This window comes from Canis lupus, chromosome 7 (assembly GCF_003254725.2).
Source record: "Canis lupus dingo isolate Sandy chromosome 7, ASM325472v2, whole genome shotgun sequence".
Taxonomy (NCBI): domain Eukaryota; kingdom Metazoa; phylum Chordata; class Mammalia; order Carnivora; family Canidae; genus Canis; species Canis lupus.
The window spans coordinates 9403475-9428375 of NC_064249.1; the positions used below are offsets into that span (position 1 = coordinate 9403475).

Here is a 24901-nt window from a genome sequence, read left to right on the forward strand (position 1 = left end):
CCCCCTGGGCTATACACTTCTTGAAATTGGGGAGTGAGTTACAATGTACATCTTTTATCTCCTGGCACTTTGTGTAGTACTCATTGTCTACTTGCTTGCCAATATTTGATACGATCAGACTTTTAAAAATGTTATAAATCTCTTAATATGAAATGGTACTCAGGAACATTTAAAGGAATGAAGTCTGCCTGAATGCCTCTCTCACAGTAACAAAGATCCCTTCCCTTGTTTGATCCTGTCTATCCCCTCATGTCGCGTCTAGGTCTTGTCCCATCATCTATTCCTCTCTACTCCTTATTTTTGACCTTTTCATTGCAGCCCAAATTGTGCTCACGTCTTCTGTGTAGAAGCGTAATTGGCTCTTTACCAGTCTAGAAAGAACTCTACTCCCTTCCTACTACTTCACTCTTGACTTGGCTTTATCAGCCTCTTGTTTTCACTTTACCGAAACTGCTGACAGAGGTCAATACTGCCACAGCCAGTGATTGATTGTTTATTGTATGCTGCTTGTGCTTTCTATATCATCTCAAGTTACTGGCCCCTCCCTTCTTCCTGAAAATCTCTTTGACTTTGTAACACAATTCTGTGATTTTTTTTTTCACTCCAGTGGCCTAGTTTATTTTTCAGATTTATTTAAATTCTAGTTAATTGATATATAGTACAATATTAGTTTGAGGTGATTCTGTGATGCTTGTCTACTTTTTTAACTGCTATGTCTCAATTTTAGTGACTTTTTTCTTTTTTTTTTTTAAGATTTTATTTATTTATTCATGAGAGACAGAGAGAAAGAGAGAGGCAGAGGGAGAAGTAGGCTCCACGCAGGGAGCCTGATGTGGGATCCCAGGTCTCCGGGATCACGCCTTAGGCTGAAGGCAGGCGCTGAACTGCCGAGCCACCCAGGCTGCCCAACTTTTTTCTTAATTATTATTTTATACTATAATATTCTATACTTTCTCGATTCTGTTTATTTTGTCGTTGTTTTTAATTTTCTCTCTCAACTATAAATTTTGTCATTTATGTTCTGTGCAACTGCCTTATTTTTAGGTTTTCATCTCTTCTCTGAATTATTGGAATTTTCTGTCTCCCCTTCTGGCCTTCAGACTCCACACCACCCCTTCCAGTCTGTTCTTTAACCCTGTTGCCAAAGCAATCTTCTTAAGACCAAATTTACTGCTTGCAACCCTCCCATGGCTTTGTCTGTAGGATAAGGATAAAACACAAAGCTCTCTAGTGAAGCATTCCCCACCCCACCCCACATATTTCAAATTACTAACAGCGTTTTAGATAAGTCTTTTAGTTCCTGGCCTTTGTCCTGTGGTTAGGAAATTTCCTCAAAGCTCTGTAAGATGTAACTTCTTTATGAGATCTCTCCTGTGCTTTATCTTGAATTGACCACCACCTTATTTTTCTTTAAATCTATTGCAATGCTCATTGAGGTGAGCGGTACTCATTTACTTAGTCTCCTCTCTTCTGCCTGCCTGTCCGTTTGTGGTAAGCTCTTGAAGAGCAGGAATCCTGTCTCCTGCAAAAACGGAAACAAAGCAAGCATTCAGTCAGATGTATTTTATTTAGTAAATGAGAATACACATCATAAACATGTTATTTACTGTACAAATGTAAGACATTAGGGATTTGAATCTAGTTATCTAGAGAACCTATGTATGTGTAATACTGTTCTGTCCAACTATGTGAGTTGATACATATGCATTCGGTCTTTTGTTTGCCTGTAATCTTACGCTATTAGCATGAGGAAAGTCTGTTAAAAAATGTTAGAAGGAATCCTCCAGGTGGTGGTCTAGGGCAGGCACTGTATGTCCGCAGCTACATTCATTCCTCTGCTCTTTCACAAATGATAGGGACACAGGCAGAAATGATACTGTGTTATTGCCTTTAACACAGATTTGCATACCTGCTTCTGCACATTATTGACTCATTATGTAGAAGGTTTTTTATGAACTTTTAAAAATTGTTAATTATGCATTATCATAGAGTATGTAGAGTTTAAAGAAGAATAAAACAACCAGCTTCTCTTATCTCTGAGCTTAAGAAACAGAAGGGCTGTGGGTATGTTTCCTTAATTGTACCCTTCTCTCCAGAGAGAACCTCTGTCCTGAAAAGGGAACCCTGTCCTGAACTGTATCAATTTTTTTTATAATTTTATCACATATGTATGTGTTTCTGACCAACTGTCATTGAGTTTTGTCCATTTCAAGCTTTATTTAAATGGAATCCTATTGTATGTTTTTCAGCTACCTGCATTTTGTTGTTGCTGTTGTCTAACATGTTTCTTGCAGTTCATTTTCATCGCTGTATTACAGTATTCTATTGTATGCATATGCCACAACCATTTCTAATCAATGGACATCATTTCCAGTTTTTTATTATTGTGCACAATACTGATAAGAATATACTCTGAGTACACCTATATATGAATTCCTTTGGAATAATGCTTCTCAGGTTTAGTAGGTTTAGTATTGCCCCCATAAGAGGCATTTAGAAATTAAGGAGGGGGTCTTTTCATTATTACATGATTGTAGGGCACCACTGGCATATGGTGGGAAAGGTATACCAACTCTCCTGAAATGTATGGCAAAAGATTTGTTCCACCAAAATGCCGCCAGTGACTTATTGAGTAAATAATGCATTGGGAGTGTTTGGAATAGAATTACTATAGGGTTATAACTATGTTCACCTTTGCCATTACCTGGTAAAGTTGACCCTTAACACAGATTTGAACTGCTTACGTGCAGATATTTTCAGTAAGTACAGTACTGCATAGTTATTTTCTTTTCCTTAAGATTTTCTTCATAACATTTTCTTTTTTGTAGCTAAGTTTATTATAAGAATACAGTATGTAGTATATACAGGCTACAAAAAATGTGTTGATATGTGTTGTCAGTAAGGTGTCTGGTAACAGTAGGCTTTTAGTAATAATTAAGTTTCTGAGGAGTGAAAAGTTATAAACAGATTTTTGATTGCAGGGAAAGTCAATGCCTCCATCCCCTGCATTGTTCAAGGGTCAGTTGTACTTCTGTTGGGCCATGAGAGTAGTTATTATCTACTTCTTTTTAATACTTGATATAATCGCTTTTATTTAAAATCAGACTTTTAATAGATTACAAATTTGGTAATATGAAATGGTACTATCGTTTTCTCAATTTCATTAGATTCTGTTTATTGTCTATTGTGTCTTTTAAAAAAATGCTATTTGTGTTTGTTTGCTTGTTTTTTACCTCCTTTCTTATAGGATTGTTTTTTGTCTTAAAGACAGAATGTAGAAAAGTTTTTTCTCTTATTGAATTCTTTATGCATTCTGGATACTAATCCCTTAGTTAAATGTGTTGCAATATCTTTTAGCAGTTTGTGGTTTATCTTTTTACTCTCTTTATATGCTTATGATGAATAGCTACATCAGAAGCTTGTACAGATTTAAATTTCAGTGTTCTTTTATATTTTCTAATTTAAGCTTTAAATTTTGCTTTTTATACTTAAGTCCTTGATCTCTCAGTAATTAAGGTTTGTTTATGTTGTGAGGTAGAAATCCATTTTTATTTTTGTTTTCTAATATGGAAGTGAGTTCATCTCTTTCAGCTGGTCTGCAATGTCCGCTTTATCATACATGAGGTTTTTATATACACATGACTGTCTATTCTGCTCCTCATCAGTTAAATATCCCTCGTCAGTCCCACAAAGTCTTAATTAGTGTAGCTTTATAATAAATCTTGATAGCTGCTAGGTTAATTCCCCCTGCTTGGTGGTGGTTTTTAAAGAGTAAGTAGTTGGCTGTTCTTGGACTTTTGCTCTTAAAGCTTATCCATTCCTAGAAAAAAAAAAGCCGTAATAGATATTCTGTTGAATCTACATATACAAGAAAAGTGGAGATATACATATAGGGAGAAAAGAAACCTTTGTGTAATTTATTTGTAGGTAAGTTTGCATTTTCTGTGAAGAGATTTATGTTATCTGAAAATAATAGTTTTATTTCTTTTCATTCTTACATACCTTTTATTTCTTCCCCTACTTAGCTAATTAAATTCATCTTTATAATGTTGAAAAGAAGTTATGATAACAAATATTTTTACCTTATTCCTAATTTTAGAGAGAATTTTTTTTTTTTTTTTTTTTTTTTTTTTTTAATGTTTCAGTATCAGCTGGAAGGTAATTGAAGCTTTTCAGCTCACTCACATGAGTGGTAGTAGTTGATATGCTAACTGTCAGCTGGCACTCCTCTCTAGCCTGGTGGTCCATGAGTAATCTGGCTTCTTACCACGGGTTGGTTTTCTCCAAAGCATTCATTCTGAATGTAGTAAGTGGAAACTACCCAGCCACTTCTGGCCTAGCCTTGGAAGTTATTCAATATCACTTCTGTTGCATTCTGTGGGTTATAAGTGAGTTCTGAAGTTGGTCCAGAATCAAGGGGAGGGGATGTAAATCCTCGCTTCTCAGTTGCTGGAATGTTGAGGATTTTGATAACATGTTTTAAAACCTACAAGCCTAGGATACAGAATTTCCATAAATGTTTTTCCATTGAGAAGAATATATACTCTTTCAGTTACAGGATTCTGCATGTGTCTGTTAATTAGAGCTCGTCAGCTCTGTATTTGAAATCTATTTTCTCTTACTGCTTGCCTTGCTGATGTGGTTTTCGTTGTTTATCTGATCAATTAATGGAGAAGTGATACTCTATTTCAAAGCTGTTGTTATTAGATGCATAGAAGTCTAGAACTTTTTATTTTGCTATTCAATTGAACCTTTTATCAATATGTGTCTCTAGAAGAATGCATTTTAAACCGAGGTCTCAAAATTTTTTAACGTATTTTGTAATGTCTTCTGCTTTAAAAATCATTTTGTCTGATGTAACTGCCATCTTTTCTTATTATTAAATTTTTGCCTGGCATATCTTTGTTATTTTCTTTCAACATTTCTATGACCTCCCAATTTAAGTGTGTGTCTTTATAAGAAGAAAAAGGTAGGATTTTATAATTTACCTGGAGACTTTAGTCCCTTTATATATTGGTCATGATCACTGATATATGTATTTTTGCCTTTTCTAGTTTTCCTCTCCTTAATGCCTTGTTTTTTTCTTTTCTTTTCTCTCTCTCTCTCTCTCTTTTTTTTTTTTTTTGTTTGCATTAAGACTTTATCTCCCATTCCACTTTTTTATTCTCTACTAGTTGGAATATTTCTTCTTTTTTTTTTTTTTTAGTTGGAATATTTCTATATTTGTCTTCTTATTGTGTACCCTGGAAGTTTTTCCTGTTTTTGTTATTATTTTTTTAAGATTTTATTTATTTATTTGACAGAGAGATAGCACACATGCGGACAGAGGCAGAGGGAGAAGCAAGCTCCCCACTAAGTAGGGACCCCGATGCAGGGTTCAATCCCAGGACTCTGGGATCATGACCTGAGCTGAAGGCAGACATGTAACCGACTGAGCCAGCTGGGCACCCCTTTTTCCCACTTACTTAACTTAAAGTCTAATATTGTTTGTTTATTTTTAATGACTTTCTGATTAATATTGGCCCTTAGAATGCTTTGACTTCAGTCACTACTCTCCTGATTTATATGGTATTTTTGTCCAGTTTTAGTTACATCTTGTTTTTTAAAATTGCTCAGAGGTATAGTCATTGTTTATTTGTGTTTACATACATGTTTAAAATTCACTCATCTTTCTTTCTTGAATCTTAGACCTTTCTTCAAAAATCACTTCCCCTTTTCCTGAAGTATATATTGTACAAGTTAATTTAGTGAGCCTGTCACTGATAAATAGTTTTGGTATATCCAAAATGTCTGTTTCTCACTTGTTCTTGAGACCCTGGTTTGCTGGTGTTAGAATCCTAGGTTGACAGTTATTTGAAGATGATATTCTGCTGCTTCTGATTTCTGTCATTGCTGCATGCAGAGAGGTCTGCTGCCGGGCTAATTATTATTCCTTTACAGGCAGTTTGTCTTTTCTTTCTCTGCTTTTATGGTCTCTTCTTTGTCTTTAGTGAGTATAACTAATGTACCTGAGTGTGGAGTTGTTTTTGTTGTTTTGTTTTGTAAACTAATTTTGCATTCATTGTACTTCTTGAATCCTATGTCTTAAGTTCTATAAAATTCTCACTTGTTGCCTCTTTGAATATTGTGTCTTCCTCATTCTCTCTATTCTTTCTTTTGGGAATGCTTTTAAAAGTCTAATGGAGCTTCACATGTCTCTTAACCACTCATTTTCCATTTTTTGTCTTCCCATATTTCTGTACTGCATTGTGGTCATTTTTATCATATATACATTCTAAGTCACTGCTGTTCTTTTGAGCTCTGTTTCATCTGCCAAGTAACCCATCCACTGAGTTTTTAATCTTATGTATAATATTTTTTTATTTCTAGTTGTTCCGTTTGGTTCTTTTGCATATCTGCTTGGTCAGTTTTGATAGACTCCTAAAAGAATATTCCATATTTTCAATTGTGTCATTTATCTTTTTATGCACATGTAACACATTTATTGTATTCTCTTTATCCAGTAATTCTAGTATCTGCAGTCTTTGCAGATCTAATTCTATTGTTTGCTTCTGCTGTCTCTCACTCATGGGACTTGTTTAGCAATTTGTGGTTGGGAACTCATTTTCCTTGGAACATATTCGTGGAAAATTTTTGAGACCTGGATTTAAAATGCATTCTTCTAGAGACTCTTTGCATTTGCTTTTGCTAAGTGTTTGAAGGCCCTAAACCTGAGACACTTTAAATTTCTGATTTGGAATTTTTCAGGCCAGACAGTTCATATAAATTTAGTCCCCAAACCAGCTTTAATGTAGGCCTGTGATGACAGATTCTCAGGGAAGAATTTGGGGGGTTTCTCTTCCTTTTCATTCAGGTAAGGATGAGATAGCCATGTCTCTCTTTAATCATCTTCTTTCTTGGGCACCTGGGTGGCTCAGTTGGTTAAGCATCTGCCTTTGGCTCAGGTCATGATCCCAGGGTCCTGGGATTGAGTCCCCCATTGGGCTCCCTGCTCCGTGGGGGGCCAGCTTCTGCCTCTCCCTCTGCCTGCTGCTCCCTCTGCTTGTGTTCTCTCTCTGTCAAATAAATAAATAAAATCCTAAAATAAATAAAATCTTTTTAAAAAATCATCCTCTTTCTCAACAGGACAGGAGCATTTTTTTCTACTTTGCACAATGATAGCTATCCTTCTAAAAGTCTGGCTTTGTCTCCTGTGACCTACACCTGTTGTTCATTGAAGCCTGGGCCTTTGGCAAATGCCAGCTCCTGCATACTCACTTAGGTCCTTGGATTCCTGCTTTCTCATTATTTCTGGTCTCAGAAATTTTCTCACTTCCCTCCCACTTCAGAATTAAATTTTTAAAGATGTTTTAAAGAAAAATACATGGTCTGGCAATTTTAGGAGTGCTACACTGGGAGGAATTTCTTTGAACATCAGGTTTGCCATGTGTTGCTTTGAGTTAGGTGTTAAGCAGTGAAGTGGATTATGCTTCATTATACAGTTGTTTTATGACTTTTACTCAGAGCTCCTTTTCTAAAGAATTGGAGCATTAAATCTAATCAGTTGAAATTAGATTGCCATTCAACCTAATGGGCACCATTTCAAATGGATTCCTGTCTCAGAAACACAGAATGACATTGTATTTTTATATCACACTTTAAGAATATTGCAAATAATAATGAAATCCTACTTAAGAGTTCATGGTGATTATTATTCAAACTGTCCTAACCTCTTTCAAAATACAAATTCACATTTTATTCACAGATAGATTTAGAGTTTAGAAATGTCAAGATTAAGATAATTCTGTGTCCTTTTTAATCTTTAGAGGCATAGTTCTCTTTCAACATCTCTGAAGTGAGAATGAAGTGTTATCTGCCACTTGCTAGAATTCCTAATTTGCCCCTTTTTAATTTTCCTGAAAATCTGCACTTAATAAGTTATAGCTTTTTTTTTTGTTTGACTCTTTATTGCTGAGGGAAAATATATTCCATATTAAAGCAAACAAGAATAGTTTAGAGTCCAACTTATTTTTTCATTTGTTGTAGTCCTCCGGGATAGAAACCAAACATTTGAGTGGATTAATCGAGAAAACATTATGTTGTGTGCTTATTTTCCCCCAGTTGATAAGCGCAGTGTGTGAGTATGTGTGTACTTGTACATAATGTCATTGGTTAGAAGTATTTTTTAGGTGTACTTAGTGTAGCAGATGCTTCCAGTTATAGACTGTCTTCAGTTTATACATGCCTGAAAACCATGTATCTTTATTCTTTTAGGGTAATACTGAACAACCTGTCCAAACTAGCAAGATTGGACTTGGAAGGAGAGAATATCAGAGTTTACAACATCGCCATCATTCTCAGCGATCTAAGTGCCGTCCACCTAAGGGCATGTACTTAACCCAGGAAGATGTGGTAGCTGTTTCCTGTAGTCCCAATGCAGCCAACACCATCCTGCGGCAACTGGACATGGAACTGATCTCTTTAAAACGTCAGGTATTCTATAAAAATCATATTTTTAATGATTCTGTCTATTCTGTTTATCCACTTTTAAAACCTTAGTAAACGAGTTTTTTTTTTTACGAGTTTTTTTTTTTTAAGGGTTTTTAAAAAAATTATTTATTTATTTATTCATGAGACACACACACACACAGAGGCACAGACACAGGCAAGAGGGAGAAGTAGGCTCCATGCAGGGAGCTGGACACGGACTCGATCACAGGTCTCCAGGATCACACCCTGAGCTGAAGGTGGCGCTAAACCGCCGAGCCACCTGGGCTGCCCAGTAAATGAGTTTTTTTACAGATTTTTCTCAGCCACCCACTTCTGTAAGCTTCATTCTTTAAAATTTACCTTGTTTCCAAATTCAGAGATTCCTTTGTCTATTCTAAATTTGAATCCCAGTATTGCTACCGATTAGCTCTATGATATTGGGAAATAATGGAATTTCTCTGATATTCAATTTTTTATCTATAAAATTGAGGATAAAATAATCATCCTTCTCCTGCAGGTTGTTAGGAAGTGGTTGAGATGTTACTTGCAGATTGTTGAGCAGTGTGTGGCACATTTTGAGTGCTCAGGGAATAATGGCTGCTCTCTTCATCCTCATCATTATTGCCAATAGTAGCTGCTGTGGTATTATAAATATATCATCATAATAAACAGATTAATCATGGTTAAGAGTCAATATCTAGGGTCAGTGAACATAATTTTAACTCAAACTACATCATCTAGTTCCTGTATTACTTTGGGGGAGCTAGTTAACTCTTCTTAGCTTCCTCATCTTGAAGTATGGATAATAATATGCTTGGGAGGAATTAAACAGGGTAGTATATGAGAAGTGCTTACAACAGTGCCTAGCACACAGAAAATACTCATTAATGCTTGTTCTTGGTCTCTGGCCTTTCTTGGTCATCTTTTCCTCTCTCGGTTTCTTTTGTTTTTCCTATCCTTTAGACCTAGCTACTCTTCTATGTCTGTACTTTCTTGGTATGCATCAACCAGTCTTATATTATATGCAGTGACTTCTGTCTTTTTTTTTTTAAAGATTTTATTTATTTATTCATGAGAGACAGAGAGAGAGGCAGAGACACAGGCAGAGGGAGAAGCAGGCCTCACAGGGGGCCTGATGCAGGACTCAATCCCGGAACCCCGGGATCACGCCCTAAGCCAAAGATAAATGCTCAATCGTTGAGCCACCGGGTGTCCTGTGACTTCTGAATCTACTTCTCAGCCTGTGACTTTTTCCTCTCAAGCTCTGTATTGCTGTATTTCTATCTCCCTGCTAGGCATCTCATCTAACCCCTAAAAGATTATTTTCCTCTGTTCCTTGTTGAAACATGAGAATCCTCTTTAATTTATCCCTTGCCATTATTACATCCCCCAGTACACACAAACCTAAGTGGTAACCTAGTTGTGTAAGTTTATCTGAGAAATTTTCTTTACATCAGTCTCCTCATTTTTAATCCCATCACTACTACCTTTGTTCATTCAGCTCCTTATTTGACAATAACTCTGTCAAATAACCTCTTATTTGACAATAACTATCTTGTTGAGTCTCCTTGCTATCCACATTCGCTGCAGCTCCATGCCACACATTGTTGTCCATGTTACCTTCTTAAAATATCAGTATTCATCTTGAAGTTCTTCATTAAGTTCTGCTTGCCTTTAGCAGGTTACAGCAGGGATAGGCAGGAATTGATAAGAAGACCATGCTAAGAAATTTAAAATTCATCATGAGTTAGGAAGTCACTGAAGGGTTTTAAAGAGAGATGTAGCATCATCTTATTTATATTTTTCAACTGTATCTTTTTGCATTTTTTATTTTGGTAGTTGCTCTAGGAATTACACTGTGCATCCTCAGCCTAGCATATCATGCTTGCTTAGGTATTACAATTTGTGTCCTTAAGAGTTAATATTATACCACTATATATAAAATGTAAGAGTCTTGCAGCAGTATAGTGTGGGAACAAGGTAGTTTTTCTCTATCCGAAACATTCAGATTTCTCTATTTCTTGACCCTGGTTACTCACCCAAACTGCTCCTATATTTCTCTTTTATTCTCCAACAAGCTTGCTTGCTTGCTTGCTTGCTCTCTCTCTCTCTCTCTCTCTCTTTCTTTTTTCTTTCTTTTCTTTCTTTCTTTCTTTCAGATTTTATTTGTTCATGAGAGACACAGAGACATACCCTCAGCCAAAGGCAGACGCTCAACCACTGAGCCACCCAGGTGTCCCTTCAACAAACTTCTTGAATAAATATCTACCATATTAGCTTCCTCTGCTTTCTTACATTTCCAATCTAATTTCTGCCCCACACACCATCCCAATTCTACCCCTGGAAAAAACTATCATTAAGTTTATTAACAAATTGTCAGATTTCATGCCCTCTTCTTTGTTATTTCTCTTGAATCTCTTACTGCTCAGTAATAGTTGACATTGACAACCCTTCTTCCTTCTTGAAATTCCTTTCCTTTGACTTTTAGGACACCAGGCTCTCTAATATATGTAGTATGTTTTTGACTGAATGCTTGGCCTTTAGTTGAACAGTGAATGTGTACACAACTCCCGTCTTTCAAACTACAGCACTCCTTTTTAGAGAACTTATAAAACACTTTGCCTGTAATATTTTTAAAAAGGGAACATATATTTGAAAAAAGGGGGGTGCTCGAGTGGTCTTGAAGTGGAGGTAGAGATGGCTGTGTCTTTCCAGGAGATGTGGCGTCTCTTGCTTGGTCTACTTCCTAGCTTCTTTTCTCCTGACTTTGCTTCATGGCCTGGGCACCCTGAGGTTCTGTCTCTACTGCCCTCACCACTGCAACCATGATCTTCTTAATGGACACCCAGAAAATTGGAATGGGATTAACAGAATATGGAGTGTCTTTCCTGTCCTTTGGAGTGATTTTCTTATTTGACAAAGCACTGCTGGCTATTGGAAATGTTTGATTTGTAGCTGGCTTGGCTTTTGTAATTGGTTTACAAAGAACATTCAGATTCTTCTTCCAGAAACCTAAAATGAAAGTTACAGGGTTTTTCTTGGGTGGTGTATTTGTAGTCCTTGTTGGTTGGCCTTTGATAGGCATAATCTTAGAAATTTATGGATTCTTTATTATGTTTAAGGGCTTCTTTTTATATGGTCATTGGTGTTATAGGAAGAGTCCCAGTCTTTGGGTTCCTCTTGAATCTATTTGGAATTAGATCATTTGTAGATAAAGTTGGAGAAAGCAACATTATGGTAGAAAGACAAGTGAATTGGAGACTCATTTAAAATACTGTATTATTTTTAAAAGTCCATTGAAGACTGTTCAGCACAAAATTAAATGACATGGAATAGTTTGTAATGTTGTTTACAGATTTTTAAAATGTAGAGCCTACCAAGTACCAATAGCAGTTAGCCAGCAGTGAGAACAGTCTTCTAATCAAGTAATCTAAGAAGTCAGTGAGCAAACTGAAGGAGTGAAATCTGTGTTACAATACACATTGAAACTCTTGAAGGCGATTTTTAATTGCTTTTCTGCAGTGTGGGAAAACTGTGGTTGTCTGTTTCTCCTCTTTTTTCTCTTAAAGATGTAGGAGCATCTGTAGGCATTTGCTTTTTAGAAATATCCACTAGAATGGCAAAAATATTTCCAGTTGCATTGTCTCTGAAAGTGATACATGAGTTAGATTGGATTATGTTATTTTAATGCATTAAAACCAAGGAAAACCCAGTGTTGATGTATGAATGACTTTTTTTTTTTTGAAACATAGGTTTAAAATTTTTTTAATTGCTCAGTCTTTTTAAATAACATGGGAATAAAATGTGCCCAGGCATCTGTAGTCTTACTTTATCCTTTACACTACTACCTTACTTATAGCCTATTTTTATTATAAAGGATCTTCTTTAAAGCTTTAAACTCCTTTCTTGATTAGTCATTTGATGTGTGACATAGTAAAAGTTCGCACTCTTGGGTTTACAAATTCTACTACTTTTATATCCCAGACACATTTCGTAGACAGTGTCCAAACTGACTTCTCCTATACCCACTCTAGTTATCTGTTCTTCCTTTGCACTCTCTGTTGCAGTGATTGGCACCACATACACTCAGTTACTCAACCAGTGGTGAGAGTTATCCATGATTCCTCCTTCTCCCTAATTCTGCCCATCAAGTGTTTACAAACGCATCTTAATTTTGCTTCCATGTTATTTCTTTTATATGTCTGTGTGCCACCACTATGATTACTTCATTCCTACTGTTTTTAATTGAAGTCCTCATCTGGATTGTTAAATTAATTTTCATCTTTTTCATTCTATCCCATTTTCCAAATTACTAGTAGAATTATCATTCTAAAAGGCAAATAATGGTTATGTTGCTCCCTTGCTTAAAAAGTCTTTAGGTTGAGGCACCTGGGTGGCTCAGTCAGTTAAGCATCTGACTCTTGATTTCAGCTCAGGTCATGATCTCAGGGTTGTGAGATTGAGGCCCACGTTAGTTCCCATTTCAGCACCGAGTCTACTTGTCCCTCTCTGCTCCTCCCTGCGTGCACACACACGTTTTCTCTCTCTCTACCCCCCTCTCTCAAATAAATAAATAAATAAATAAATAAATAAATAAATAAAATCTTTTTTAAAAAAAATGTCTTTAGGCAGAATTCAAATTCTCTACTCCATGGGTACTTGGATGGCTCAGTTGGTTAAGTGTCTGCCTTCCTCTCAGGTCATCCCAGGGTCCTGGGATCAAGCCCTGCATTGGGTTTCCTGCTCAGTGAGAAGCCTGCATCTCCCTCTCTCTGCCAAATAAAGAAATAAAATATTTAAAAAAATTTTTTTTTAAATAAACAAAACAAAATTCTCTGTTCTGGCCCAGCCTAACTACTTTCCTATCTTCCTACATGCTGTTCTGTCTGGAAAGGCATTTCCTGCCCCAACCATGCCTAGCTGCTTAGTTCTTGTTAATCCTTTATTTTTATCTTAAAGATTTCATTTATTTATTCATGAGAGATATATAGAGAGAGGCAGAGACCTAGGCAGAGGGAGCAGGCTCCTGATGCGGGACTTGATCCCAGGACCCCAGGATCACAACCTCAGCCAAAGGCAGATGCTCAACCACTGAGCCACCCAGGTGCCCCCTTGTTAATCCTTTAAAACTAAATTTAGGTGTCATCTCCTTTGGAAAACTGACCCTGTTTTCTCCATTACCCATGCCTGCTAACCCATGAATATTAGACACATGCTCTCTTCTCTCTCTTCCTCCAAGTATAAGTTAGGTGTTTCAGCATTTATCCTTTATATTTCTTTATTTCCCCATTAATCTATGAAATCCTTAAAGACTGAGAATTTACATTTTACCTTTGTATGGCTGACTAACCACATTTGAACCAATGTAGATTTTTACATTTTAGCTGTGTTAAGATCTCTGAGGAAAAAATTTCACAAATCTCTTTATAAATATTTGATTGTTCATACTGAAAAAGGCAAACCAAGAAAAAGTAAACAAATGAACAAATAAAAATCATACCCCTTAATATTCTAGGTAAAGATTAATAATATTGCTAGTTGAATAGTAGTTAAAAACTTGGCATGGGTGCTCGCTTCAGCAGCACATATACTAAAAACTTGGCATAGTTCAGATTCAGGTTCTTCCTCTAGTATCTGTAGCCTAGGGAAAGTTTCTTGACTTCTCTGTGCCCTGCCTTCTACATCTGTAAAATGGTTACAGTAAAAGTAGCGTCAGTTCTGCTATAATGCTTATTTTGAAAACATGAATTTGTTCCAACACGACTGATATATTAGGGAGCAATTTGAGTATAATGTGAATTTTGCATTTGCTTATATTTGATTTTTGTCAGTGAAAAATGGCACCTAGCTGAATACATGTCCAAACACTTCAGTTGTGTACCAGCTCCCTCAATTCATTATATGTTACGAACCATACACATTCATATCTGGTGTTAAAATTTTTCATCTGATTTCAAATAACCCTCCTTCAACCACCTCCCAGTAACTCACAAGCTGCAAATATTTGACCCTTCTATAAGCAACCTCAGATCTTTTCCAAGGTAAAGTACCATCTTTATTGTAGCATTTGTAAATTTCTTTATTATTTAGAGTGCATAAATCTGCTATCATTTTTATGAGGTTCCTATCTTGTTTTATGTGTCATTGACAATGTTTTCCAGTGTTGGGTCCCAGAATCTGTTTCCCTATAAGTTGTACGATTTTGCCTAGTAGGGTGATTTTGGAGAATGCATATGTCAGGTTATAGCAGAACTGATTATACTTACTTCACAAAATAGTTGTGAGAATTATTATATGTGAAGCACCAACAATGATGCTTAACCTAATAAACACCTAATATTATCCATTCTCATCATTCTTATTTTTATTGGAATAATCATTCTTATCAAAACATTATGGTAATGAGAAATATTGATGGAATGTAATTCCTCTATATACCATTTGTCTTAAGAGACATTGTTAAAAGATACTCAGATACTATGATTTGTAGACTGTTTATTAGCCTATTAGAGACATATTAGTTTTATATATAATTAGTTGATTGATTAGTGGATATATAGTAGTTGATGTGGATATTAGTTGAATGGCCTCAAGTATGATAAAATGTAGTGTCTGTCCTCCTGAAATTTAAGATTTTGTATATATCTTATATCCTTTTCATTTATTGAGTAATCATACATTTACCTAAGTATGTGATCTGATTTATTTTGTTAAAGGTTCAGAATGCTAAGCAAGTAAACAGTGCACTTAAACAGAAAATGGAAGGTGGAATTGAAGAATTCAAACCTCCTGAGGTATGTTATTGAAGAATATATGTGACTAAGTATGTGAAATCTTATTCTCTGAACTAGTATTTACTATTTTGGTCCCATGTGGTGCTAATACTTTGAAGATGTCATAGTGTGGGTGATTTGTCATGTCTCTATTTTCTTATTTAGACTTTTGAGACTTGGCTAATGATTTAAGTGAAGTCATTTCTTTCCTACCCATAGCAATTCATATCAAGCAAAGTAAGTAGGGAAAAACAGCTATACAGGTAGGCCCAGGGCACATGAAAATAGAAAGTAATTGAAGAGCAAGCCAGTACATTTCTGGGTCTGCAGAAATGTTTGCTCAAAGCCTTTTCCTAACTGTGTGAATTGGTAAAACAACAAGAAAAAAAAAAAAAAAAAAAAAAACAAGAAAAGGAGCTTACTTAGCAATTTTAATAATTTTTTATTTTAATATACTTGTCTTTTGTGACTCAGATTTTCAGCTAGGATTTTAGTATGTGAGTTAATTAATAACATTCTTGTACTACTTGAAAATGTGAAATTGAAAAATAAGATGTAGATTAACTTTTCTCAAGTCTTTCTCCTATTTCCTCTGAAACGTAATATATACTTGATATGTGTGATAATTATAGGAGTACTTAAATGCCCATAAAGTCCAATCAAGTCTTTTAATAGAAACCTCTATTATAAATCTTTTCTCTTATTTCTCTCTTTTTTTAAAGACTCCTCTTCTGTGCTTCATATCCTGGACTGGCCTTTCTATGTATTTAATAATCAAATAATCTTATTTGGTCCTAATGGGATGCCCCCTGCCCCCCCCCCCATCACAAGTTGCCTGAAATATCTAAAAATGAAATATGTGTGAGGGGCTTGAGGGGAGGGCAGAAGTGTAGGGGAGAGTACTTCAGAACAAATGCACCATATTTTGTCTGACTCATTAGAATCAGAAAGGAATAATCATTAGGAAAAAGACTGTTCTTATTTTTTTGTTTTGTTTTAAATGGTCTCTTTCAATAAGGTTAGGTGATGGGAAAGAATGAAATATACATAGACTAATGTAACATCTCATTTCAAACCCACAGGTAAATAAACTGACAAACATTCTAGTGACATTTCCACTTATTTAAAGATAGTGATACAAAGAATACTACTTTATAGTATTGTAACAAAAATTTTCTTAAATTTTATATTGAAATTATTTTAATTTCATATTTATGCATTAAAATGCATAAAAGCCAAAAGCTTTAAGTGTCTGTAATTTTATAACTTAAAAATTAAACTTAATAAATTACAGTAGATATTAAAAATAGGGGAATACTATAAAGAACTTTATGTCAATAAGTTCAAATTTTTAAAGGAAACTTAGAAATTCACAGGAAAATATATCTTACCAAAATTGTCTTAAAAAGAAAGAAAACCGGGATCCCTGGGTGGCGCAGCAGTTTAGCGCCTGCCTTTGGCCCAGGGCGCGATTCTGGAGACCCGGGATTGAATCCCACGTCGGGCTCCCGGTGCATGAAGCCTGCTTCTCCCTCTGCCTGTGTCTCTGCCTCTCTCTCTCTCTCTCTCTCTGTGACTATCATAAATAAATTAAAAAAAAAAATTAAGAAAGAAAACCTGATAGGTTTATTGTCATTAAATAAAATGAAGGAACAGTTAGCAGTTTTTCTTAAGAAAATGCCAGGTCCAGACAGTTTTACAGAAAAAGCCTACCAAGTTTTCAAGGAAATGATGATTCTAACCTCAATTTTTTCAGAAAATTAAAGGAGAGCCTCTCTCATTAGTATGAATAAAGTAAAACATTAAAATGCAATAATAGCATTTATAACTTTATGCTATTTGATTTGATGTTCACATAAATCCCAAGAAGTAGATGAAGCAAATACTATTTTACATGACAAAACTGGGCCTCAGAAAGGGTAACTGGCTTGATCATGTCACACATCTAGTCAATAGTGAAATTTTGGCTATATTTCACAATCTTAGACTCTAGTTGGAGTCCTAGATTTGTATCATTCTCCCTCTTGCCTTTGAACATTTTCGTTTGTTTTTTTTTTTTTTTTTTTTTTTTAAGATTTTATTTATTTGTTCATGAGACACACAGAGAGAGAGGGGCAGAGACACAGGCAGAGGGAAGAGCAGGCTCCATGCAGGGAGCCCCATGTGGGACTCAATCCCGGGACTCTAGGATCGTGCCCTGAGGCAAAGGCAGACGCTTAACTGCTGAGCCACCCAGGCGTCCCAAAAGTTTTCATTTAATAGCAAAACTATATATTGACTCTCACCTTTGAAGGCAGTTTTGAGGTTAGAGGTTATCAGACATTTATTACATCTTTTGGGTTTTTGTAAAAATAATGATCAAAACGAAACAACCAAAATTTTAAGACTCTACCATCCATAGAGTGAAGTTTGAATATTACTTTGAGGTTAATTTATTAAACTCATATAAATTGAAAATGTATGTAGGTTTTATTACCTAGAAAATGCTCAGGATGTATTTATATTTATCATATTATTTCTATTGCTTTGCAGGGAAGAACAATCTGAATAGATCTGTTTCAAAATACTAGATTAACAGTCATAGTAAAGACCTTGAAAAATCATGTAATGTATCCCCTTTTCTTTTGGTTAGGTAATAGAAATTCTACCTTAATAGGTAATAAAAATTTCGTTAACCATTAGAATAATAAGCTACTAAGTGATGTAACTCAACTGGAAATAAACATTTACTAAGATGCTTTACTTACTCATTTGGTTGTATTTGTTATTTTCACTTAGGAAAAAATTTGGTGAAGAAAGTCCATTTCTTCCCATAAGTATTTATTGATCACTTATTTCATATAAGGCACTGTTTTAGGCACTGTGGAAAGTGTGTGTGGGTAAGAGAGGACAAATTTAAATGAGGAAGAGATGGATTTTTCTATCTAAAAGAAAAACAGTCTAGATGTTATAAGACAAACATTAAAGTTGTGTGATAGGCTTATAAGTAAAATGCTACAGGAAAATAAGTAGTTATTCTCACTAGGTTAATCGGGGAAGACTTTGTAAAGGGGATGTTTCAGCTGAGGTTTGAAGGATGAGTAGGAGTTTTGCACATACAAAATGGGCAGGCGAAGGGAATAATATGAACACTGGTTTGATGTTGAACAGTACATTCAAAATATGTATAAATCCAGTGGGGGAGAACACCAGTCAACGAGTATTCCCTGAGCACTTACCATGTGCTCACTGTAGTGCCAATTACTATGGAGAATTTAGTGGAAGTGTAAAACAGTTTTCTCTCATGAAGCATATTGTCTACTTCGGAAAGCCAACTTGGTTGCAGAGGACGAGTAAACGCGGTGTAGAGAGATGTTAACAGAATTGAGTTCAACCGAGGCTTCTTTATGATAGAGATCACTGGGTAAGGGCCAGGGTATAAAAGTCTGTGGGAGCTAAGAAGAGAAGTTTGCCTTTTAAATTAGGTCAAATGGGAAGACCTTGTAGTTTCTTTGATATAGAAGGATGTAATGGGAATTTTTAACTTTTGGAAGGTTATCCTGGCAGTATTATTATACAGGCTAAGTTGGAAGCGTTACAGCTGTTGAAATACTAGGCATGTGAGTGATAAATGGTAAAAAGGGGTTTTGGGGTAAGGTCAGGTATTAGTTGTAGGAGTGGACAGCAAATGATAAAGGCAAAGAACATTGCAAAATAGAAATTAATATATCTATTTGAAAGTATGTAAGAGTGTTGGGGGGAGTGGTAGCCTGTGGTCTTATGCTTTGATCTGTTTTGGTTGGAGGTAGGTAGATGGGGAAAAGGAGATTAATGAATCCAGGAAGGAAGAAGCTAAAACAGGAGTGCTTTTTGAAGCTAGGCATTTTTCCCACCTGTGGATGTTTTCATGCATAGGTGGGTGACATCCTTTCATTATGGATGTTGGATGAAATTTTCAGGATTGGATGGAAAGTTTAACATGGTACCCTTTTCTGATTCTTTCAATTCAGAGATAGTATGAATCTACTCCTGACAAAAATGGGAAAGATATGAAGACTAATTTAGCAGGGAAAGGATGTAGTAAAGACGCTGAATTCACGAAGAAAGTCATAGGTTGTTCTTGAAGGCTCTTTGGGGCTTTTCATATTTTTAGTTTTATAACTATTATATGTTGTATTATTTTAGTTGAGATTAATATTTTATTTTATAGACAACAGTATTTCAGGCTGCAGTTTGCTGTAGAAGAATGTTCTCAATGGTATTGCCTAGCTAACCATAACTACTACACAATTTTAGATTCCTAGATATATTTTAGTTGTCCTTTCTGTGAATTAAACAAATCTTTACCAAAGTTTAAAAGAGAATAGAAAAATCAGTAACTTGAAGGAATCTTATGTATTTAAAAAATTTTGACCCTGTTTCTTCTTCACTCTTCCCTTTCTTCCACTGCTTCTGTTTTGTCATACACAGATTCTATAATTTAATGCAATTTCAATCCTCTTCCCTACATTTTTCACTGAAGCTACTGCTTAAAGGCTAACACTGCTACTGATCAAAAACTCCACAGCTCTAATTCATTTCTCTTGCCTTCTTCTGAACCTTGACAGAGATGACAACCTCTCTCTTCCTTTAACTTTTGAGAGGTGATGTTGCCTTTTGTAACTATTATGTTCCTTTCTCAGAGTAATTTTCCTTTCTATACATAAATATAAGCATTCTCCCAAGTTTTTCTCCTCAAAATTCACTTCTCTTCGGAAACATCATACAAACTCATCACTTCACTATATTAAAATTACGTCATATATACATTTAAATGACACAAACTCAACCACAGATATGAGTATGTCTAGTAATAGCAAGTAGAGGAGAGCTGGCAGTCCTGCCTGAATTCCTTTTTATCAAGTGTCTCCCGTAGAGTCAGCAGTTAGGGGCTGGAACTATGAATCCACTATCTTTAGAAGGCTTTAGCTTCCTCATGCCTCCTGGGTAAGCAGTCTCCTTTTCTTGAAATTCTACTATTTAAATATGTATTTATGTTTTTCATTCACTGCTACCCTAAATTTCAGTCAAAGGCTTCATCTCGGATTAACTGAAAAACTAGTGGTTCATTTTGGTGTTGGAGGAATACCTGGCCATGTGGACTTATTGAGAGATTATGTGCCTGTCTCCATGACTACCTTTATAGGAGCATTTCAATAGTAATTTGGAATTAGAAGCAAAAAATCTTTTTTTTTTTTTAAATTCATAGGTTGATTTTAGAATCTTACATCTGAATATGACTCCATTGTTTTCCCTCATAAACATTTTCCAGACCTTTAAAAGCTGTGTTTGCATAGATGAATCTATTTTAGCCTCAAGTGAACCTGAGCTCCACTTGGATGTCCTGCTTAAAACTCATTGTCAGTGAACCCCAAGTTACAGTCCTCATCTCAGTCTTGCCTTCCCACACCTCCCCACTCAGCATTTCATAACTTCTTAGGTCCTTAACAGCACTATCCTCCACCCAGCTGTCCAGGCTTCAAATCTTCCTCTGGTTGGAATCCTGCTTCTCTCCCCCTGTTCCCTCCCCACAAAAAACTATTGCATATTAAATTTAGTGTGAGCTCATTAACCTTGGTATTTACTGCCTTTCCAAAAAGTGGCCCCTACTATATTTTAAATATCACCAACTTCCAGGCTTATTTATCACTTCTTCCTAATTGTTGATCCTGTTGTTGTTTATACATGGTGTGTCTTCTCATCTTCGCCTTTCAGAAACTTATTCTGTTCTGTAACCCACCGCAGTGTCCAGCCCCTCAACTGGCTTTCTTCTCTGTTCTAGTCATTGTGATTTCTTCCTCTCATCTTTGAATCCCTAGCATACTCTGAACTAATTTTATTAGTAGCTATTTGTGTTTATCCTATCTCCTGATTTGCTTATAAGGCAAAATAAGTTTTCATAGTGCATGTTACTTTCATTTTTTTGTTCTTTTCCATTAATGATACGTTTTCTTCCAGTTTCTGCCTTTCAGATTTAACAAACACCACTTGATCAACTTTAGCTTCTGTTCAGGTGCTGTGACAGTGTTTTTTACATATGTCCTAAACATAGCTTAATATATATTTTACATTTATTCTAACTTTAGTCCTCAGAATAAGTTGCATTGTAGTATTACAGGAGATCTCTGTATCCAAATGCTCATTAATCTAAAGGATTCATGGAGAAGCACAAGTTGCCATACAAGAGAATATTCACTAATGAACTAAGCATTTATAAAATTAGGCTGTGCTCACCAGCTATCCCTAATTAACTCTAGCTGTTACTTTCCTACCCATCTCATCAACATCCTTCTCTCTTACTTTCTTGCTAATGTAATGCAAATACAGCACAAACCAAAATGAAATTTTAAACCTTGTAAAAGATTTTCTTCAAGTCTATGAAAGTACAAGAGAATGACTTTAATCTCTTGCAAAATTGTTGACAGATGGGTATTTAGCAGTTAACCATTGAAGAGAAAAGGATGATGACTCAGAGGAACTTCAAAAAAGAATATGAGTAACAAAGAATTAAGGGAGGCCCTTGAAAGAATTGTTGAGGTCTTCAAAACAGAAATGACCCACTCTGTGCTCACATTGTAAATTTCAAAGCCAGTGAATGTTACACCATTGTATGGTCAGCAAAGATGGGAGCTTTAATTAAAGTGTATTTAATCATTAACTATTTTTTTTTAATTTCGTAAGTTTTAGTTTCATATTTCAGATGAAGTTGAAGTCAACCCTTTTTTACCGTTTATTCTGAAATATGTGGACCTGTTTTAAAAAGGTTCTAGTACCAATTATCCTTGGGTACCAAGGACCTCTTTTATCTACCTTTTCACAGTACAGGTGGCATCAGACTGCTGGGTTTCAACTCAACATATTAGCTCCTTTCCATTCTTGTTCATCTCCTTTTTCTTTTTCGTTCCTTTTTTTCACTTTCTAAACCTTGGTTCACCCTTCTTTTATTACTGCTGCTTTACAGCCTATAGCCCCCTCTTTTTCTTTACCTTTTTATTTCTTTTTTTTTTTTCTTTACCTTTTTAATGTTCTTTTGCTTCTTTACCAGTATCCTCATCTTGAGACTTATCCACTATCTGCCTGGCCTTGCCTTACTATCTCTTCTTAATCTCCTCATCTGGTATTATCATTGCTTTCTGCTTTAGGTTTTTCCCTCTTTTACTCTGTTTTTTTTTTTTTTTTAAATCTCAATTTTTTTTCTAATTTTGAATTTTTGTTTTATTCTTTCTTCTGAATGCTTACTTTTTACACCTGTTCACTCATGGTGAGAAAGTAGATATACCCTAGAACCTCTATGTGCTGAAGAAACTTTTATTAAGATCATGAGTGAGATATAGTCTAAACACTTGTTCTCAAAGGAAGCCTTTCTTTCTATTTTGTCCAGCCTAGCCATGTAGTACACCAGGCCAGTTTATCTGGGCAGTTTCTTCTGTAAACCTCTGTAGGCTGGTGTACTTAATTTCTGTCTCTCCTTTGACTGCCAAAGGTCCTTGTACTAATCAGTGGGTATACGCTAATGAAATTTGATTATGTATTTAATATTGTAGTTTTGCCATAGTAAAAATCCTAAACTTGGGATTTTTTGAAACAAAAATTGTGGGGAGGTCTTGGGGGGAAAAATCAATTCTTATAGTGGGTCACTTTCTACTTCAGAAATTTAAGAAATATTTTAGGAATTAGGCCTGATGTACAATTCTGTATTAATTTATAACACTGGTTTTGTTGGAGTAAGGTTAGGTTTAATCTAAATGTGAAGAGAAAATAAATAAATAAATAAATGTGGAGAGAAAAAATTTTAGAGCAAGTTACAGATCCTCTCTAAAGATAAATCTCTTAAATGTTTAAAACTAGGCTAAAATTAATACGTGCTATGTGTGATAGGAACATTGTAGTTGGAAAATGGATGACTAATAGATTTTCTCAGTTTTAATGCCTCTGACTAGAGTATAAATGTGAATGTTGTTCATTCTCCCAAATTGGTACATTTCCCTTTCATATCTTTTTGTGTGGGTAAAAGGTAACTCAGAATATATTTTTTAATTCTTATAAAAACAGAATCTTCATATATCAGAGTTTTAGTAATCTCATGTCTATGATTTGGTGAAAAGTTAAACAAAAATAAGCACTTTGGAAAAATGTCTGTCTTCATATCCTCATTAGGAAACTTCTCTTTAATTTTGTAGTCAAATCAGAAAATTAATGCCCGTTGGACCACAGAGGAGCAGCTTCTAGCAGTGCAAGGTATATTAAAGATAAGCAGTTATTGTTGTTAATTATTTAACTTGTCATGAAAGGTGACTACCATAGTTCTTCCCTTCCTTTAGAAATGGATCAAGAAAGGGCTCTTGTGTTTACCACAAAGTCCTGATAACCAGGAATTCTGTTTTGTTCTTGTGGATGTGACTTTACTGAGCTTATATGCATTTTGGGTCCTGTACCGCATGTAGCACATTCTCAGCCTTAACAATGATGGTGATGATAAGCTTGAACAAGTCATATGGTCTCTGTGCCTTTGCTTCAGTTTTCCTGCAGTTGGGTTCATTCTTACTATATTAGTCATTGATAACTCATCATTAAAAGCGTAAACTATTATATGTTTCTGGTTTTTCTAATTACTCTGTATAATAGTGTTTCTCTATTTGATAAATGTCAGGTACTGAAAATATTAATGATATACTTAATTTTCAGTGTATCGTAACTTAAGAGATATGCCACTGAATGCTTAGAAAGCCGACTTTAAAACATATATATAGAGAGAGTTAAAAGATACATTAAAATATATATATAGCATTTTAAACGTACTATTTATAAGAATGCTTTGTTAAATTATATGGGAGAGCACTTTTTGTATTATGAATCCCATGGGCAAATCAGTAGCATTATTAAATTGGATTTTTCCCATGTTTGAATTACTTAAGGAAGGACAAACTGTATATTTTTTATTCAGTGTTGTAGTTTTTTGTTTTTTGTTTCTTTTTTGTTCAAGATAAACTTCTGTAGGACTGATTGTGTAATTATAAATTTGGTCTCCAATTTGGTTTTTTGTGGTTGAACCCTCTTTGTGTTGAATACTAATAGCTTTTTTTTTATCTAGGTTAACTACTATAAGAGAAACAAAACATATAAGTATACTTTAAAAAATATTTCTAAGTATTCAAACACAGAAAACATATTTTACTCAAAAAGGTTGTGCAGGTATCATTTGGATGTGAGAGTAATGTAATTAAAGATTGGTTAATAGATGACTCTGCAGTTTGGACTAGAGTAAGTAAGAATTACCCTGCCAGTGTGATTAGAAAATGTCACAGGAGGGTGCCATCGGGATGATGTCAGCCTTCTCTTTGGCCTGTACAGCACAAGACAGTCATTTTATAAACAGAATAAACACTTGATCCTATGGAGACAGAGTGCTGTATGTGCATGGAGCACATCTATAGTTGGGGAACTAAGTTTCTAAATGAGTCAGAACAAAGTTTAATTAGTGTATAATGTTCAATAATAGCTATGTTTAAATTAGAAACTGTTTAAAATTTAGATTTAAAAATGAGTAGGAAAAAAAAATGGGTAGGAGCGCCTGGCTGGCCTACTCCATAGAGCATACTGCTAGATCTCAGGGTCATGAGTGCAAGCTCTGTGTTACTTAA

General features: G+C 35.2%; 1 protein-coding gene and 1 pseudogene across 5 annotated transcripts in view; both read left to right on the forward strand.

Annotated features, from left to right (window-relative positions):
* The window catches only part of RCOR3 (REST corepressor 3), a 52935-nt gene that overhangs the window by 17860 nt on the left and 10174 nt on the right, over positions 1 to 24901 (forward strand). For all 5 annotated transcript variants that reach the window (XM_025429846.3, XM_025429848.3, XM_025429847.3 and 2 more), the window contains exons 8-10: positions 8254 to 8472; positions 15186 to 15263; positions 23441 to 23498. In XM_025429846.3, the coding sequence (XP_025285631.1) occupies positions 8254 to 8472; positions 15186 to 15263; positions 23441 to 23498 (355 nt within the window). The remainder of the gene's footprint in view (positions 1 to 8253; positions 8473 to 15185; positions 15264 to 23440; positions 23499 to 24901) is intronic.
* Positions 11172 to 11739, forward strand: LOC112648630 (vesicle transport protein GOT1B-like; annotated as a pseudogene).